Source organism: Cupressus sempervirens, chromosome 6, assembly GCF_028749045.1.
Source record: "Cupressus sempervirens isolate cs-2001-9-10 chromosome 6, ASM2874904v1, whole genome shotgun sequence".
Lineage (NCBI taxonomy): Eukaryota > Viridiplantae > Streptophyta > Pinopsida > Cupressales > Cupressaceae > Cupressus > Cupressus sempervirens.
The window spans coordinates 146992543-147011748 of record NC_143123.1 but is presented as its reverse complement, the minus strand read 5'-3'; the positions used below and the strand labels follow the sequence as shown (position 1 = coordinate 147011748).

Genomic DNA, 19206 nt, shown 5'->3' with positions numbered 1-19206 from the left:
GGCAAACACATAGGCAAATAGTTATTTACTTAATACTTGTATTTTGGGAGTAGAATATGAAGACCAATTTGTAGTGACTTTTTGTTACAGCCTGGCTGGAGGTGCATCATAATTTTAAACTATCTTGCTGTATAACTAATCACTAGTTGGTTGTATGTGTGAAAAGTTTGTCATATTTCAAACTAGCTGAGGATTGTCACATTCTTTTTGCGCAACCCTCAAACACAAAGAAGGAATTCAATGTTCCTCCTAAAGAATATAATTGTGTGTGTTATTTGTATCTTGTCTAAAGTTTGGTGTCTATGATTAATTTAGCTTAAGTTTAGGTTTACTTTATATTTCAGACAGAATCCCCTCCAAATTTGAAGGTTTATGCTCGTTCGTTTTTCAATTTTGCTTTGTCTTGAGGAAACAAATTAAAACACTAACACATGGTGTTATCCAAGATTGGTTTATCTGCTACTGGAATAAAACTGCTAGTTATCCTGTTTAGCGAATAGATTAATGATGAATTATCATCTATACAAATTTGAATTTGCAATAGCATGTAGGAAAAAGTCCCTCTTGGTATTTAAAGGGATTATTGAATCTTTACAAAGAAAACCTACATAAAATATACACATGTTTATTTAATTTATCAATGTTTGACGTTGGATGATGAAAGATTTTTTTCTACAGATATATTGTGAACCGTACAGATATTTATCCTAGATATTTCCTATTTGAGAGCATGAGTCAATTGGAAATTGAGGACTCATCTTAGGAAAAAGCTTCAATAATCCCGATGTCTATCTTTCATCATGTCTTCGCAATTACCCTATAAGTACTTGAAATAAAAGATGTTTGTAAATGCATTCTAAAATATTATTTATTTCCTTATCTATCAAGAGAAACCTTATCACATAGAATTTGAGATTGTATTTGCAAATATCTTTCGCCAAATTCTTGGCAGTAACTATCGATGATTATTAAGAGTTTGTCCTCGATCCAATGTGTGCTAAGTGTTCCATTCATTCTCATGGGAGAGGGGTGCTTGTGAACCATCACTCATGAAACATGGGTAAATGAGTTTGACTCAAGAAGTACATTGTTGAATTGTGATAGCAATATCACAATTTGACTTGTGGAAAATACCTCCTTATACTTGATGAGCAAAAGGGCCTCTATAATGAGTGGTTCATAAGGCATGATACTTGCTGAATTTTTTGCATATGGGGTAGCAAGCTAAATGGGTGCAACCTTGGTAGAAACTCTAGGGTTAGGCGAACTTGAGTTGGAGCAATACTAGGATGGGTGACCTCCCACGAAGGCCCAATGCTTCATCCCTATGAGCATCACCTATGTAATGTCCCCTTTTTGGGAAATTACAAATATTGAAGGCATATTATATATAACCTTAGAATTGACTTGGAGAGTTTGAACTCAAAATATAAAGGGTCAATTTAATATTACAAAGTGGACAAAAGGACAAGGAGAGATAAGATGAAACGCTAGGAGGGAAGTCAAAGAGTCACAATTGTGGGGTTAAAAGGAGAAGAGCCTCTTTCATTTGGGCATGCTTGGATTTCTCTCTTGGGAGAGTAATCAGAAAGCTTAAGCTTTCAGCTAGGATGAGGACGTAGTCCCTCATGTCGGCAGACAGTGGACGCAAACCCATTGTCCTTAGAGACGTCACATCAAGTGTTTCACATGTGCTTACAGGGTTTTTTATTAAGCTTTCCAATTTGACTGTGAAACTGTATTTAGGATTGGATTTTGGAAGCCAATTATTGTATTTTGCTGTTGTATAATGCAATAACGTTATTTTAAGGAGTTTTATGAGAGTTTACTGGTTTTATATTATGGGTTTGTAGTGCATGTTTATATGCTTGAATCCTGAATCACATTTTGAGAAAGAAGAGTAGTATCTATTGGAGAATCTACTGGGTTTTATTGTGTTTTCGTAAATTATCTACCTATGTTTAAGTGCTGAATATCAGTTTTATATCTAGTGGGGTTATATTCTAGGATTTATATTACTGGTTTTACAATGTGCAACTTCACATGTTTATGTTCTGAATGTTAACTGGGAAAGAAATTGGTTAAATATTTGGTTCGGGACATTTCAATGGTATTAGAGCCTAGTATTCTGCAACCTGTGTGGTTTTAGAAATAATTACAAAATCTGCGAGTTGGTAAAGCTTCATCAATAGGCAAGTTTGTAAGAATCCGGATTGAGTACTCTAAACAGTTAGTTTGGTCCTTGTCTCAGAAATTATATTTGAATATTGTTCTTAGAACATTACAGGTGGGACAGATGCTGTGATATTGGCGACATAAATCCATAATAGAATATCTGCATGTAGCATTGGTAATACAACTGTTGAGTCAAGATCATTAGCTTCACATGATTTGGAGCGGAGGAAGCTCTTAGAAGGGATCCTTTTCCTTTGAAGTTCCTCTCAGGAATGGACTGACATATGTATAAAAACTAGTGCTCACATTGTATGTTTCATAAACAAGAGCTGAGTTGACACATCTATTCACAGGTTGTTGAAGCCCTATGGTAGACAACAAAACTGGTGATTGAATTTTGTAGATTTACGTGGGCACATACATGACATTTTCAGGTAGATGTGGTGTTTGACGACAGGCCAGGTTGGCAGTTACTCATAGCTGCAAGGTAGTTACAACAATTAATCTCATTTGTAGTGGCATTAATCTACGTCCAAGGCTGGAAGCCACCTGGTAACAAATCTATGGGTGTTAGGGATATACAGGTGTTAGGGATATACAAGTTGGAGTATGGGAATAAGATATAAGGGGTAAAAGGTATTGCGGGAGTTTGCCAGACAACAACAAATTTCTCCTACGGCCCCAACACAGGCAAAGCATCTTCCAGCTGTGAGGCAGTTCCTTCCTCCACACAGGGGGCACCTTACTTTGGTAAACAGATATCAGGGTTAGTGTGAAAGACGACAATTGTCTGAAGAAGTAGAGACGACGGTTTGATCAAACAATAGGTAGCGTGAATCTACTTCAAATCGCAGCTCCAATTCATTTCGGGATCTTCACAATCTAGGTTCCATCCATTATAATTTCTCTCATTTTACTAGGACTATCACTTAATAAGAGCTAAGACTTGTTTCTTGAATCTCGCATTATATGTTTCGAATCATGTAACTCAATAAGAAGCATTTTTTGCATATCGTACAGAGGAGTTGAATGTAAAGTTGGTGTTGGCTATTTTAGGCCTGCATTATTTAATAAATGATGCATTAAAACGTTTAGCCAAGCTAAATAGTTATGCTCAAAGTCTATTCATTTTGTCTTCGAGTGCAAAATTGGCAGGACATGGAAGGAACTTTAACGCACACCCATTGTTAAACTCGTGAGTCTGAGCGAATAAGATTGTTAGAGGACCAGTCACATTTAGGAAGTTGATCATTATTTCACCAATTGACAACAACCATTACATCTTCAGATACTTTGTGCATTTACATTGGTGATCAGAGGTGTCGTCAGCAAGCAAGAGGGCAAGTAGTGTTATCTGCCAACACTAAGGATTCAGAAATGAGAATCCGGTCAGGGTGAGACGCCAGGTGGGAGGCTGTCTAGACATAATTGTTTTGTGTCATGTATGCATCCACATGGAAATTGAGGGTAGCAAGAAACAATTGCTAGTGTGGGGATACCCTGGGTGTGATAAAAAATCCAGTTGCAGGGGAATTCTCTGTTCGACAAAGCTTACAGGGATACGGGCATCGTGTGACATTAGCTACTCGTTCAAATTTTGAGGAATTTGTTTTGAAAGCTGGGCTTGAGTTCTATCCGCTTGGTGGTGATCCAAAAGTGCTTGTTGAGTATATTGTTTAAAAAATTTATATATAAAGGATTTTTGCCATTTGGACCCTCAGAAATAGCTATACAGAGGAAGAAATTAAAGGCTCTAATATACTCTTTATTAGCAACATGCACAGAGCCCTACCCTATTGCTTTAGGTTTCAAGTTTCGTGCGAAAGCAATTCTTGCAAACACAATGATGGCGATATGTAGAAGGTAACCCCACCGTTCCTCAAGACACGTACAGCCAGTATAGCTGTAACCGCATGAAATTTGGAGATTGTGAAGAGGAGTTTGGTTGTAGTCGGGCTTGTGATGACATGGCATTGGGCCTTCTTGATATGGGATGGCTCAAGTTATGATCGACGTGGTGCCTTGACGATTGTCAGTTCATTATGACGACTCAATTTTCGACCTTCAATTTTCATCGAATAAAGTTTATTTGTGGCAATAGAGTTTTTCTATTGGTGTTTTCAGTTGAGGCTGAAGGTTGTTGGTCAAGCATAGCTGGAGTAATGTTATTGAAAGCTGAACAGGTAACATGATGGTTTATAAACTTGGAGTTTGAGTATCAAGGGATCAAGTGCTTACAACTTGGAAGAGTTGATGTTGGAAGATTGGTAAACATGGTGACTGTTATAAAATGCAATTTTTATCTTCATTTATCAGGTGTTCAGCACTGCTGCATCTAGACACCTGGTATTTTACATTTGGGCTTTCATAAATTTTCTAAACCATTCCCTAGCTGGCGGCAATAATTGTTGCATCTTGGGTAACCAACCTCTTCATTTTGATTGAATTGTTAATGCATGAGAAGACCAGCACAATACTTATTAGGGACTGCGATCATCCAGAGCAGGCAGCAGATTTTATCACAGCCGGATGTTTTCAGACTTCAGGAATTTATTCTTATATTTAAGTGCACAAGGATAGAACATTGTGATTCAAATAAATCTTCCTATGGAACCTAGATTCATCAAAAAGGGCAGGAGCTGTTGATTAACGTCAGTACCCTAGACTACAGAGTTACAGTTACAGTGGTAGTGATAACACACCATACTCTATTGAATGTCAGGCATTACAATGTCCAGTCAATTTGCAGCAAGAGCCAATTTCGCAGAACAGTGTTTAGCACCTCAGAATGTATTGTCTTCTGCATTGGCACTTGGTACTTAATGAGTTGCAATGAATTCCCTTCAATCATTGTTTGATACCTAAATTATGAGCCCTTATCATCAATTCCAAAATGATTGTATTGGACAAACTCATAACGAGTATGTGCACCCGTGTGTTGATGATCAATCTGAATTAAGAGCAGAAATACTCGACTTTATATAGAGTATAAAAAACTTCCCACCGGAGTACAGAATGACACACCTTTCAATGATTACATGAATTTTCATCTAGAGCAGCAAAATAAGACGCATTAGGCAAAACTGTAGTATTTGGAATTGGTTCAGGGTCTCCTTGGAAAAGACCAGTGCAAAATGGGTATGAGGAGTTTCTAGCAGATCAAAATCATCGAATAGAGGACTTTGAAAAAGTAGAACAGTTAACCCCCATCCATTTGTAGCCTTTTGGTGATCATATAGAAGAGGTGATATAGGGTGCAAGTTTCTATGTTGGTGATTTGGAGATTAGCTTTGATAAGCAGGTGGATGAAGCCAGTTGCACACAAGGTAATAGCAGGTTGGGGTCTTTGTGTGATGAACCCTATATTTCCTACGCCCATGACATGAATTCAAAGGAACAATCCAAGATAATATTGCAAGATGATGAACTGCATCAACAGGACAATAATGACATGCATACCTTAAATAATCAGTTGAAGGTTAGTAATGACATGGTTGTAGCATTGCTGGTTCATTATGACAGCACTCACAAGATGGTGGAAGATCTCTACAGAAAGGTTCAAAAGGGAGTGGAAGCAGATTGGTTTGTTTATGATTTGCAAGTGATCAAAACAACTCTTCAAACTATGAAATCAAATTATTTATATTTGCTTTCCGACAGGGTTAACATTCTTAAGGCTGCTGAAATACATGTTGATCAGCTGAAAAAGGAAAGGAATGGGATTATGGAGCTCAATACGGAGCTTAAGTCTACTCAGGAGGCATTGGATGGAACTCAATTTTCTCTTCAGGAAGCAGAAAATCAGATCAAGGTCACAAATCACTTTCGGGAACATGAGGATAAGGTAAAGCAAGAGTTTTCAAAGAAGTCACTGTTGAGTTTGATAGCATTCAACAAACTTATGACTTGGATAGTTATCTTAAAAGACCAAGTAGCAAAGTTTTAGGTTACATTCAACTAATCGACAACCCCGTGTTTGAAGTAGATGCTGATTGGATTTCCGATAATCCCCTTTTTGAGATAAATGAGGACTCTACTTTTGATTATCATGAAGAAGATGATTATGATTTTAGGATATGTAACCCTGGTACGATTCCCAACAATGAATATGGGTCACAAGATGGAAGTGGTGAATTGACTACGGTTGATTGCCATTGGATCAGTTCTAGTAGGGTTTCCGATTTCACACTATACAACAGTTGGTTGGATTACATACACCAGCCTTTGGATAGATTTGTTATAGTATTGGTGGGAGTTATAGCCTTTAGATAGATTTGTTATAGTATTGGTGGGAGTTATGTTCCGATCTCAAGGAATGGGTTTTCAACTTTATTCTTATTCATAGTACCTATGTATTCAGAGGTTATCCAATTTGATGGTGACAGTAGGGAATTTGATACACCCAGGGTGTTACACTCAGTTTTTTAGCGGCTTGTTTATTACGTCATCTATTTAGGTTGGGTTGTCACCATCTACTGGGTTATGCATAGTGCATTGATACATTTCTACCTTATCATATCTGCTGGTTATGGCAACAAGTTTTGGGATCTAGGTGTTGACAATATTCAGGTATGGCTTATTGAGGATTTGGTTATAATTCTGCTCAGTTTGAGATTGGATGCGAGGATAAGCAGAGTTGTACAGTCTACAAGTGTAGTGATATTTCATAGTTTTATATGGGACCTAGGGATCGGGTTGATGGATGGGTTGCAAAGTGACACCTTGCTTCGCAGTGTGTCTAGATTTGCTTTCAGTTTGGGCTATAGGTCTACTTGTAGATATGTATGGGATCCTAGTACTGATTACTTGAGGACAAGCAATTTTAGGGAGGGGAGATTTGTAATGTCCCCTTTTTGGGACATTAGAAATATTTAAGACATATTATATATAACCTTAGAATTGACTTGGAGAGTTTGAACTCAAAATATAAAGGGTCAATTTAATATTAGAAAGTGGACAAAAGGACAAGGAGAGATAAGATGGAATGCTAGGAGGGAAGTCGAAGAGTCACAACTGTGGGGTTAAAAGGAGAAGAGACTCTTTCATTTGGGCATGCATGGATTTATTATTCAGATTTCAGTTCTCTCTTGGGAGTGTAATCGGAAAGTTTCAGCTTTCAGCTAGTATGAGCACATAGGCCCTTGTGCCGACAGACAGTGGACGCAAACCCATTGTCCTAGGAGACGTCACATTAGGTGTCTCACATGTGCTTACATGTTCTTTTCTTAAGTTTTCGAATTTGACTGTGAAACGGTATTTAGGATTTGGATTTTGAAAGTCAGTTATTGTATTGCTGTTGTATAATGCAATAGCGTTATTTTAAGGAGTTTTATGAGAGTTTACTGGTTTTATATTATGGGTTTGTAATGCATGTTCATATGCTTGAATCTTGAATCACGTTTTGAGAAAGAAGAGTAGTATTTATTGGAGAATCTACTGGTTTTTATTGTGTTTTCGTAATGCATCTACCTATGTTTAAGTGTTGAATATCAGTTTTATATCTAGTGGGGTTATTTCCTAGGATTTATATTACTAGTTTTACAATGGAACTTCACATGTTTATGTTCGGAATGTTAACTGGGAAAGAAATCGGTTAAATATCTAGTTTAGGACATTTCAACCTAGATGCAATGCCTGCTTAGTGTTCTATTCATTCTCACAAAATATGGGTTCTTGTGAACCATTACTCATGAAACATGGATCAATGAGCTTGACTCAAGAAGTATACAGTTGAATCCTGAAACCAATATCACAATTTGACATGTGGAAAAAACATCCTACTTATCAGTTGATAAAGAGAAAGGGGATCTTTAATGAATGGTTCATAAGGAACACACTTGCTGATGTTTTTGCAAATGGGATAGCAAACTAAGTGGGCTTAACCTTGGAGGAAACTTCGTGGTTAGACGCGCGCGAGTTGGAGCATTGCTAGGATGGGTGATCTTGCAGGAAGGCCCAATGCATCACCCTTGTGAACGTCACCTAGATGCAACGAGTGCCAAGTGTTCCATTCATTCTCATGAGAGATGGGTTCTTGTGAACCATTACTTATGAAATATTGGTCAATGAATCTGACTCTAGAACTACAGCGTTGGATCTTGATAGCAATATCACTATTTTTAATATTTTTCCTTGTCACTCCAAATGAATATACTACCTAGGAATTTTTGTGAAAGGAGGTAAAGATTTACTCCTTTCTAGTATTGAAATCATATGCATTCTGGGCAATACACACCAGAAAACAGATCAGAAACCTATTATATTGAGTTCACAAAATTGCCAATGGACAAAATCTCTCAATATGAAACCTCAGTCAGTAACATGTTTTTGATTGTGACCATGTCTCCCATTGCGTTAAAGGAAAAAGGATTGAGAGATACTCTTCTTTTAACAAGTTCTGAGAAATTGGTAAAATTTTGTGTTCTCTGAATGGAGGCAAACTGCAAGAGGTTCCAATTTTTTAGAATCTGAAAGGAAATGGCTCCACTTGAAGGAAAGGAGGAAGAATTGGGCTTAATTGTACATTTACCCCACAGATGATGTTTTTTCAAAATTTAAATAGAAGGAAATGACCAAGATATGTTTAAAATTCATTGGATATATTAGAAATGAACCAAGTTTATGAGACAAAAGTTTCATAGTAGCCCACTTGGTTTTAAAGAAAAACTAGGAATAACATTGCAGAAATGACAAATTCTGTGTTTTTTCTAGACATTTCCCTTATGTTTATTGTCATGTTCTTTATGGGTACATTATAGTTACACCCAAGCATGACATTTTTGATAAATTCACTACAAGTGGTTGGTTAAGTATTATGAGGAATAGGAGTCATAAGGAGGAGAAACACTATCTTGCCACATGTTTGTGCATTCACACAAATCCTTGAGTTGGCAGTTGTTAGCATAAGAACTTGCCATAAGGCCAATCAGCTAGAACCAATATCTTTAAATTCTTCTATGTGCAGTGAACTTCTTCTGTTGGAAAATAGTTTATTAAGATCTTTTTGCAGGTTTCTGATATGTTTTTTTTGCTTTACTTTTGAAAATAAGATGTGATGTGGTTTAAAAAGTTCCGAGATTGAATTGCAGCATTTTTTTACTTGTCTATCTGAATGACTGAGAAACATAGGTCTCCTAAGATCTCCTCTCTCAGGAGGTATATGGCTGTCCTTCGGTGTAATTTCAAATCACAAATCATCACTCTTGCTTGGGTGGACATAGAACTGAAAATGACTGACATAATTAATGAATCAATTTTCTCCAGCAAAAAATATATACAATAGTTTTATAGTTTCCAAAATTGTGTTTCTCCTTTCTAAAGTATATAGTATGTAGTCTTTTGCATTTTGATTGTGTCAAGCTGACGATGACATCACATGTTTCTTTAAATTACTCCCATTTGTCAGCCGAATGGGCCGAACTGGCTGACTCATCAGACTTGACAAGATTTCAGTTGAACAAGTTAATTTTTTCACTTATGAGTTTTGTTAAATGATGAGTCTGAGTCAGACAAGCTAATTTGGTAGTCATATGACAGAAATAATTAGTACTTTGGGGAAACACACAATGTTGATGCAAAGAAAAAACTAAGAATATATATATATATATATATAAATTATAAAATAAAAAATTCTTCTATTTCAAATTTAACTATTTTCTATATTATAATTATGTACATTTTCATTTTGTTTTGGAGAATGCATCCTATATTACATGACACTAATAGATCTCTCTCCTATTCCTCAGCCAGGACAGGTTAATCACAAATGTAGAGAAAGAGTTGGGTGCTTTTGGTCCAACTTGATCTAGCTACCACCTTAAAACTATCCCCTACGATGAGGCAACTATATGTGAAGAACAAGGCAAATAAGAAATAACAGAAGAGTTACCATCTATAGGATATATGTTCATTTTGTTAACCAAAATCTTCTGCACAAGTAATTAGATTAATGGCCCCAACTATGTCAGCAGAGATTAGATTCCATGTTAATCTTACACATTAATGAATGTTTGGCATAAACAACCAGCAGGCATGCTTCTTGGTTCTGTGATTTGAGAGACAGCACGCGTGCTGACTAACACAATCAGATGTGGAAAACAGAAATTTTGCTAATCCACTTTCGTACGTGCAACAGCATGGAAAAATTGGGATTCTTGGTACTAACTGATGATAAAAATGCTCTCTCTGAAAGGGATAGTTGATAATTATCAACAAACATGGCATGCAGGATCAAGATTCCTACCATTATATTTGGGTTTACTAGTTATGATGCTAACAAGCCTAATATAGTACAAAGTATATAATGCAATTGTTAGATTTTGAGAAGACAAAAATGCAATATTCAGAAATGCAAAATTACACAAGAACAGATGACACAAATATTTATCCTAGAAAAACCCTCCACTTGAGGATTAAAAATCCAGCCACACTAAAAATTGATCCTTTATTGAATGCTCAAAAGCAAATACAATGTTCTCAAGCTTAATCAGGAGACAAAATAACCAGTGATTGCTAACTCTAAACAATCAAGCAATATGCCTTATACACAGTTCAAAGTTCAAACACACCTGCTATGCATATCCAAAATATACAATGCTTTAGGTATCTCACAGGTACTAGACAGTGAAACGTTTTACACAATAAATTTGATCATTGCCCAAATCGTTTATTAAAACAATCTCCAGCATACATGATGCTCAAAATAGAGGATGTGAACACGTTCTACACTCACTGAGAGTTATCTTTCACACACACATTGAAATTTTTCACACCATTTATCTCTGAATGATACCAACATGCAGTCACCAAGAACAATGCTTGATGTCCTGCCAAAAGACCACTCAACGGGTAGCACCCGCTACACACCATTGAGTTAACAACAGTAATAACACCAGCCATTACGAATCCAAAGGTCACACACGTTATGTGAAACATCAACTCTCAACATAAGGATGAAACATGGTCACCAGCTCAACCGATGCCCATTCTGTAGAAAGGATATACAATAATTAAGTCTGATGGTAATAAGAAGTCGTTGCCAATGCAAATGGTAATTCCAGCTGAGCTGAATGCTCAGCAACACTTGCACACAACTTCTGTTAAATCTGGGCAGTGATGGTTATGGAAAGAAGTTGGTTCACCTTCAAGGATATTCAAGGCTACTAATATGATGATCATTGGATAGTATATGCAATGATCAATCACAATAGCATCTGGACTGGAGGTTCTGTAAGAGCTGCTGATGAGACATAACCACAAAGTTGAGAAACATAGCAGAGAATAAAACTTAGAGAGGTAGAAAACCAGCAATACAAGCAATCAAACCAAACAAGGAAAACACAGTCCAGCACAATATATTCATTCTGAGAAAGCTTGAGAACATTAGAATTATCAAAAAGGGAAATAAGATGTCCATCACAGGTATGGATGATTTCTCCTTCTAAAAGTATAAACACTCCCTCTTAACATTACAAACACGATGGCTACACCCATATGCAGTAATAACAAAATTTTATCAGTAATTCTCTCAATGTGATAGCATCATAGATTCACTCAACATGGTGTTCACCATGGCTACTCCCACGTGTGAAATAACACAAGCTCTCATTATAGAGTCACTCAACATTATGTTGTCATGGAGTCTCTCAACATGACAACCCCTATGGCTACTTCCACGAGTGGAAAGAGAAATAAGGGCTTTCACCTCAAATTTATCCATCTTAGACAAAAATGCATAACAAGAAGTTTCACCTCAAATTTCTTCATCAAGAGAAATGTACATTATAAGGGCTTTCACCTCAAATTCCTCCATCATAGAGAAAAATGCATTACAAGGGCTTTCACCTCAAATTTCACCATCACAGGAAAAAAAAATTACAACATAAAATAAGAACCATTGGAGTTGAGACTCTCTCTCGGCAAGAGCATCATTCTCCACAATACCAAGCTTATTTTGAAAGTAAGAAATCTTTACTTTAGGAAGTAGCTTGGTCAGAATGTTTGTTGTCTACTCAATCGTGCAAATGTACTTGAGCTCAATTGCTTCCTTTGAACCAAATCTCTTAAATAATGATACTTGATCTCCACATGCTTGGTTATTATGAAAAACAGGATTAACTGAAAGCTTCACATAACTTTGGTTGTCACAAAGAATCATAGTTGGTTCCAAAGGCTGCCCAAAGTTCTGCAATAAGCTTTCGAAGCCACACTGCTTCTCGTGTTGACAAACAAGCTGCAACATATTCAACTTCTCTTTACTTTGAGCTATACATGATTGTTTCCTGTTGGACCAGGAAATCAAAGCTGAACCTAAAAGCTGAAACAACAACTGGAAGTGGTCCTTCTGTTAGGTTCACAACGCACCCATTCTGAATTAGAAAAGCCTTGCAAGTTCAGAAACATTACTTGGACCAGCAGAGGAGTCTATAGGATCAACAAGATCAATAGGATCTTCTAATTCAGGAGACTAGGGGAATCAGGGGCATTGATAGCCATATCTTGAGAAGTCTCACAATCTTCTCGTTCAATTTCCACAGAAGTCCATTTAGATCTTTTGCCAGCTACATCTTCTTCAAATGAAACATCTCTACTGATTTTAATCTTCTTTTGGTTTAAATGTAGACCTTCTAAGCTTTTGAAAATTCATTCTAGCCAACAAAAATTACCTTCTTGCCAAATTACCTTCTTGCCTGAAGGTTCTAACTTAGACCTTTAATCTCTAGGTACAGGAATGTAAACTGAACACCCAATTCTGAAATGGCCAACTTCTGGTTTGACACCTGTGGATGCTTCTTCAGGAGTCATACTATCCAAAATTTGATGCGGACTATGATTCTGAACATAGACAGTTATCCTGCAAGCTTCTGCCCAAAGAAAGATTTGTAGGCCTTGATCATGGACACAAAACTGCCTCTTAATCCCAGTTTCAATACATCAGAACTATATTCACCCTCTTTATCAAACCTTAAAACTTTTTATCATCTTTTCAAACAAATTCTCTACTTGAGTTTTGAACTCTTTAAATCTAGACACACCTCATCAAACTCTTTAGTTTTTAGAAAAATAAATCCGAGTCTTACATGAGAAGTTGTCAATAAAAGTAACTTAGTACCAAAAATCACTTAATGAAGCAACAAACATAGGACCGCACAAGTCAGAATGAATCAGCTTTAAGATTTCTTTTCCCTATTTTCTCTAGTTTTTTCAAAATTAATTTTGAATTTGAAAAAGAAAAGCACGGGAACATGGCACGTATAGAAATTCCAGGATGAATACTGAGATTGTAGCAACTTTATTGTATAGTTTACCTTTTGTTCGTATGAAATTTTGTGAAGTATCTAAAATGTAAATGCTGTGAGAATGAGAGCTTTTTCTTGGATCTAGAGCCACATATAATTTCCTCCACGATTTGAATTTTTCCACTTAACCCTCCTATAGATGCAGCATTACATAGCTTGCCTTTTCTTTTTCTCTTTTAATATTCCTAATCTCTTGCAAATATTATGCTCATATGAGCATCAACATGAGACTAAATATCAACATATGATGATGAGACTAAATATCATCTCTTTTAAGAAACCACACTAAAAATCAGCCATAGCCTTCAAAATGAACTTATGCTTTCCTTTGTACTCCATTTGCTTGCCTGCCTTCTGTCTAGTGAATCATCTACAATGTAAATGTTGTGAGAAAGATAACTTTTTCTTGGATCTAGAGCTACATATAATTTCCTCTACGATTTGAATTATTCCACTTAACCCTTCTATAGATGCATCACTAGATAGCTTGATTTTTTCACTTTTTTCTCTTTTGTACTAATCTTTTGCAAATATTATGCTTATATGAGCACCAACATGACTAAATATCATCTCTTTTAAGAAACCACACAAAAAACCATCTATGGAAGACAAAGAGTCACAACTTAAAATTCAATCTTAGATGTTCCTTCGGAGTTTGTGTAGACCTCAACAATGAACTCGATATACTTTAACCAATTAAGCTTAACGAATTGGATCTCCTTTCTAGTTATTATGTATGATGACCATTGGCAACCATATCATGTACTTTAATTTTTATGTTTGAACTTTGTGATCTATCTAAGTTGAAAATCCTGCTTGTTATTGGTCTTTTTCTCGGATCTAGATGATGAAGGTACGCTCTGATACCACTGACGAAGGGCCACACCACCCTAAGCGAGTCCAGATCCACACTCTGGTAGAAACCTCTGAGATCTCAACTTGTGCTCGCAAGCCACCAAGCAACCTCCTTGTTTCTAAACCATAGCCACTAGCTCTTCTCCAACCTTATCCAAGATCCAAGCATAAACTGCCTCACATTCGGCGCTCTGTCTACACTCACAAGTCTATCCTGCTGTAAATTGCCTCACATTCGGCGCTCTGTCCACAGACTCAGGAAAACTCACTCTTCACTTCCTCCTTCTCTTTAACACCTTGAAGCCTTCCAAGCTTTCCAAGCTTCATCTTCCACAACTTTCACCTTTCCAAGCTTTCCTTCCAAAGCTTCTACTTCCCGAGCTTCTCCTTCTCAAGCTCCTACTCCTCGAGCTTCTCCTTGAGCTTCCACTTCTCAAGCTACTCCTTGAGCTTGATTAGAAATGCTCATATGCCTTGCTTAAATAGGCACTTACCACCCAATACATGACTTATCCACAACCTTCTACATCTTCCACAACCTTCTACAACTTCCAAAACTTTCTACAATATTCATAACTTTCTAGAATTCTACCCACACACCTCGATAAATGGAATGACAACCATTTATGTTTTATTTTTTTCTATTATGCCACTTATGCACCTCGAAAATAAAAATCCTCTTTTCCTTTCTTTTCTCCTTTTTCCCCTTTTTTATTTTTAAAATTATTTCTCCTCTAATTTTCGTCACTTTTTCTCTCTTCCAGAATTATTATTTTTTTTCAAATTTTTTTTTTTTTTCAATAATTTTTCCATGCAAGATGCTCCTGCATCAGACTCCCCCGGTAGATAGAAAAGTGTGTCCCACACTTTGATGCCAAAAAGAAGATCTACCACCATCTTCATCTTCACCAAAGGCTTCCACCTCAATAGGGACAACAAAACCACCATGCAAATCTTCCACATCTGCATTACTCTATCAAACACCAGAATCTCAACCATCCAATTAGCATGCTCACTCCCAGGAACAAACTGAACATAATTCTTCATCAGAAAACCCTCATCCACATCAGCAACTGGTGAATTCATACCCGTAGCAACAAACCCCACATCAACAACCACATGTAGATCTCCATCAACACATGCCAAACTCTCAACACGAGCAACCTCATTGCTCACAACAAGATGCTCTACAATACATAACTCACCTCCAACAACCGAATCATCCATGACCAAGTGCTCTACAGTCTCCATGTCAGACTCAACCAACTGATCATGAAAATCAACATCTGTCCCAACATCAACAACATTAGGAATATCTTTAGCAACAACCTCTAGTTGCTCTGCAGGTTCTGCATCAGGCTCTACAAACTGATCAGCAAAACCATCCTCTTCCACCTTGACCTTCTTAACTTGATTAGCCAATCTAGCATCCAACCGAGAAATCATCTTCGAAAAATTCTTCTCCACTATATCATGGATTTTCGCAATCATCTTAGGGTCCAATCCTCTTGGAGCCATCTCCCAAGATCTTTGTAAACCCTCTGCAACAAATCCTTCCCACGCTCCTTGTGACAACCTCAAATCGTTTGCAAGTCAGATCGCAACCTGCCACCTCGCACGAACAATTAGGAACCACATCACAAGTCTAGGACAACGGATTTGCAATCCACAAGCTCTCTACGATCATGCCTCAACAAGTTAGTCATCCATCAATCAATCTGCATGTCCTCCCAAGGTCCTAGTGCAAACTGCCTCAGCTTCGGCGATCTGTTTACACGCTCAGGAACTCCCACTCTAATAAACTTCAACCAACCAAGGTCCTGGTACAAACTGCCTCACACTTCGGCGATCTGCTTGTACACTCAAGAACTCCTGCTCTGATAAATTTCACCCAACCAAGGTCCTGGTACAAACTGCCTCACACTTCGACGATCTGCTTGTACACTCAGGAACTCTTGCTCTGATACTACTAATGAAGTACGCTCTGATACCACTTGATGAAGGTACGCTCTGATACCACTGATGAAGGTACGCTCTGATACCACTGACGAAGGGCCACACCACCCTAAGCGAGTCCAGATCCACACTCTAGTAGAAACCTCTAAGATCTCAACTTGTGCTCGCAAGCCACCAAACAACCTCCTTGTTTCTAAACCGCAGCCACTAGCTCTTCTCCAACTTTATCCAAGATCCAAGCGTAAACTGCCTCACATTCGGCGCTCTGTCTACACTCACAAGTCCATCACAATCCTGCTGTAAACTGCCTCACATTCGACGCTCTGTCCACAGACTCAAGAAAACTCACTCTTCACTTCCTCCTTCTTTTTAACACCTTGAAGCCTTCCAAGCTTTCCAAGCTTCACCTTCCACAACTTTCACCTTTCCAAGCTTTCCTTCCAAAGCTTCTACTTTCCGAGCTTCTCTTTCTCAAGCTTCTACTCCTCGAGCTTCTCCTTGAGCTTCCACTTCTCAAGCTACTCCTTGAGCTTGATTAGAAATGCTCATATGCTTTGCTTAAATAGGCACTTACCACCCAATACATGACTTTTCCACAACCTTCTACAACTTCCAAAACTTTCTACAATATTCATAACTTTTTAGAATTCTACTCACACACCTCGATAAATGGAATGACAACCATTTATTTTTTATTTTTTTCTATTATGCCACCTATGCACCTCAAAAATAAAAATCCTCTTTTCCTTTCTTTTCTCCTTTTTCCCCTTTTTTATTTTTAAAATTATTTCTCCTCTAATTTTCGTCACTTTCTCTCTCCTCCAATTTTTTTTTTTTTTCTCAATAATTTTTCCATGCAAGATGCTCCTCATCACTAGAGCTACATATAATCTCCTCCACAGTTTGAATTATTCAACTCAACACTACTACAAATGCAGCACACTCTTATAGCTTTTCTATGATTGAAAGGCACCTCAAATATCCTCTGCATCGCCACTTAGTGTACGAGCACTTAGTAATTTATTGCTATTGAAGTGTCGAATTTAAACCTCTTTTCAGCACTAATCGCGGTTTCAACTTTCAACCATGGCCAGCATGATTAATCTTGAAATTTAAGTAGTCATTTCTTGAAGGTGATGTTTGAGAACACTTACAAAATGGAATTTGATAGCACGCACTTAAATCTTTATCGTAAGCTCTGCAGAAACTTTCTTCTAATTCTTTAGTTGACCTCTGGATTGGCAGCTGATGGGTTTGTAGTACAAACTGGAGACCCTAAAGGACCAGCCGAGGGTTTTGTAGATCCCAGTACAGAAAAGATACGAACAATCCCTCTAGAGATAATGGTTGACGGAGACAGGTCACCTATTTATGGGCAAACATTGGAGGTACGATGCTTCACATCATCTGAATAATTAATTTGGCTGGATCTAAGCTTTTACTGAGTCTATGCTTAGGGATTCTAAGAGATGAAGCAATTGTACGTACTACACACACATGATCGTTCCATAATATCACTTACTTTTCATATATGTAATGTTATCATTCTGATGCTGTCATTTCTAGGACAGTATCATTATAATGTAAGCATTGTAAGTCACTAAAATAGAAATGGATTTCTGATGTGATAGCCTAATCTTGCATGAAGAAAGAAACGATCAATGGAGGCTTACAGACAATCATGTACTTAACCGTTTTCCCCTTTCGACTTAGCAGGAGCTTGGTCGGTATAAGGTCCAGACGAAGCTTCCATTCAATGCAACTGGAACTATGGCCATGGCTCGTGATGTGGGTTCATCTTTCCATTTATATTTCCAATTTATAATCTCAATCAAGTTATATAAATCACGTCTTCTCATCTGCATTGTGAATGGTTTGCAGTGTGCACATTCTCTTTATTACTGGCAGGCTGAGTCTTTTTAGTGCATGCAAATACCATATATTCAAGCTGTTACATAGAATTACCTCATCTTTGGTTCGAAGAAATGTCTTGCACTGATATAAAATTCTTCTTATTGTGGCACAGGAATCTCAGGATAATTCGGCGTCAAGCCAAATTTTATGGCTTCTGAAAGAAAATGAAGGCACTCCTAGCAGATCTAACATCTTGGACGGAAGGTATTCAGTCTTTGGATATGTCACACAAAATCAGGATCATCTAGCTGACCTGAAGGTTGGAGATGTGATTGAGTCTCTACGTGTTGTCTCTGGTATTGATAAATTGGTAAATCCTAGCTACAAGATTGTAGGGTAATTCATGTAAACACAAATTACTATTTATTTTAAATTAGTTTCCGATCCAATGTTTTAAAATGCATCCTCACAGAAATGGGATGTTCTAGCATGCTGAGAGGACTGAAGTGGCTAATCTTTGCCGCTAGGTTTTTTTTTATAATAAAAAATCCATTAGTGGCTAATCTTTGGCACTATGTTTATTTTTTTAATAAAAAAAAGCATTCTCCTATTTCCACTAAGAATTTTGCAATCCTTTCTTTTTTGAAGTATAAAGACAAAATATTTACCAATCTTAGAAAAAAAATACTTTGGAATATGAGAGAAGGTAAGAAATAGAAAATCTAGCATTAAAAATATGTTCTCCAAAATAACAAGAGACATGTGTCAAAGTTCTTACCAATAATTAGAAAAGTCCTCACCAATAATTGAAGAAGGGGAAAATAGAGATTTATACATAGAAAAGAAAGATTGAAGGGAGAGCTAAAAGAGAAAATGATATGTTATTATAAGGACAAGTAAATGTAGAATGATAGAGTTGAAGGGAATTAAAAATATATTAATAATTATATTATTTTAAAAATATATATATATATAAATAACAATAGAAATTATACTATATGAATGAATACTCATTTTTACTAATTCAATTAGAAGTTGAAATATTTAATTAAAAAAAATAAATTGTTGA

At 36.9% G+C, this 19206-nt stretch overlaps 1 protein-coding gene across 3 annotated transcripts in view; it reads left to right on the top strand.

Moving 5' to 3' along the window:
* The window catches only part of LOC149551656 (peptidyl-prolyl cis-trans isomerase CYP38, chloroplastic-like), a 38893-nt gene extending 20193 nt beyond the window's left edge, over nucleotides 1-18700 (top strand). For 2 of the 3 annotated variants that reach the window (XM_089787170.1, XM_089787169.1), the window contains exons 6-8: nucleotides 17529-17671; nucleotides 18000-18071; nucleotides 18310-18700. In XM_089787170.1, coding sequence (XP_089643296.1) covers nucleotides 17529-17671; nucleotides 18000-18071; nucleotides 18310-18537 — 443 coding nt within the window. In that variant the 3' untranslated portion in view covers nucleotides 18538-18700. Of the gene's footprint in view, nucleotides 1-17528; nucleotides 17672-17914; nucleotides 18072-18309 lie in introns of all 3 variants that reach the window. The other variant, XR_016352795.1, reaches the window with a different exon arrangement.
* Nucleotides 18701-19206: the final 506 nt, after the last annotated feature.